This window comes from Condylura cristata, unplaced genomic scaffold, assembly GCF_000260355.1.
Source record: "Condylura cristata isolate star-nosed mole 26May11 unplaced genomic scaffold, ConCri1.0 scaffold00027, whole genome shotgun sequence".
NCBI lineage: Eukaryota > Metazoa > Chordata > Mammalia > Eulipotyphla > Talpidae > Condylura > Condylura cristata.
The window spans coordinates 105,995-107,160 of record NW_004567128.1 but is presented as its reverse complement, the minus strand read 5'-3'; the positions used below and the strand labels follow the sequence as shown (position 1 = coordinate 107,160).

Below are 1,166 nucleotides of genomic sequence, written 5' to 3'. Positions count from 1 at the left end.
CCCCCCCCCGGGGTGAGGACGTGGGGGGGACGTACCTTGGGGCGCCCCGCCATTCTGCGTGTTGTCATGTCCCTCGGGGCCAGCACGGCCGCCGTGGCCACCGCCTCCTGCAAGACAGAAGCGTTGGGGAGCCTTTCGCACACGACGGTCACCCCAAAGACCCTGAGGGCCGACCACGCCCGAGGGGGTGACAGGGCACAGATGGGACCGGGCGCGGGGCGTCCTTTGCAGTGGCCCCCCACGAGCCCCCTGGGCCCCCTGGGCTGCTGGCCATTGCTCCCCGCCGGCCACAGGCTTCGCGACGGACAGAAAGACCCGTGTGCAGACACGGTCTACACAGCACGGTCCTGTGTCAATACGCGGACGCCGGACACGTAAACGCCGACGGATGCTGACCGTCGCCGACGGCTCTGAGGACGCCGGGGGGAGTCCGGGGTGCCGGGGGCCACCCCGTCACCCCGTCCCACTTGGCCTTCGGTGTCTACGCCTGAGACGTCCCGGGGCCCGTCCAGCCGAGACCCGGGACAAAGCTGACGCCGGAAGAAATAGAAACCAGACGAGGTCAACACACCCAACGGTGACGCAGCGGGTGACCGGTAGATCAGACGGCTGGCGGGCGATGCGCGGCCAGGAGCGGGGGTGAGGGGCTCCCCAGACTTTAACACAAGTCTGGGACCTGGCCTCGGGGGGCCAGAAGGGCGACCCCCCCCCACCTACCTCCATCCGCTGTCCCGTCGAAGAGGTCAGAATCTGAGAAGCCACCTAGGGGGGGAGCAGACAGCGTCACCCCGCACGGCCCCTCGGTTCGGGGGGGCGGGGATGCAAACCACTGCAGACCCGGAGGGGCCCCGGGGCCCCGTCACGAGCACGACCCCCCCGAGATGCGCTGACGGCAGCCCCCCACGCTGTCTGCACCGTCCCGGGACGCCTCCTGCCGAGACTTGGCAGAAAGTTGACACCGGAAGAAATGGAAATCAGGCGCCGCGGCCCCCCGACGCCGACCCTCACTCGCCTCTCCCTGCCCAGTGGGGTCGGTGTTTCGCCCAAATCTGGGGCCACAGGGAGCTGGCAGTGGGGGCGCCCGTTCTGGGCCCCGCTCTGCCTCTGGGGAGCCCCCTCGCAAGCCCTCTGGCTTGCACCCCAGTTCTGTGTGCGTAAAGAAAAAA

General features: G+C 69.3%; 1 protein-coding gene across 1 annotated transcript in view; it reads right to left on the bottom strand.

Moving 5' to 3' along the window:
* Positions 1 to 1,166, bottom strand: part of LOC101620415 (CD99 antigen-like) — a 10,282-nt gene that overhangs the window by 6,767 nt on the left and 2,349 nt on the right. Inside the window, exons 3-4 of the mRNA XM_012730227.1 lie at positions 718 to 858; positions 36 to 107 (exon numbers count right to left, since the gene is read on the bottom strand). Of these exons, the coding sequence (XP_012585681.1) occupies positions 36 to 107; positions 718 to 858 (213 nt within the window). The remainder of the gene's footprint in view (positions 1 to 35; positions 108 to 717; positions 859 to 1,166) is intronic.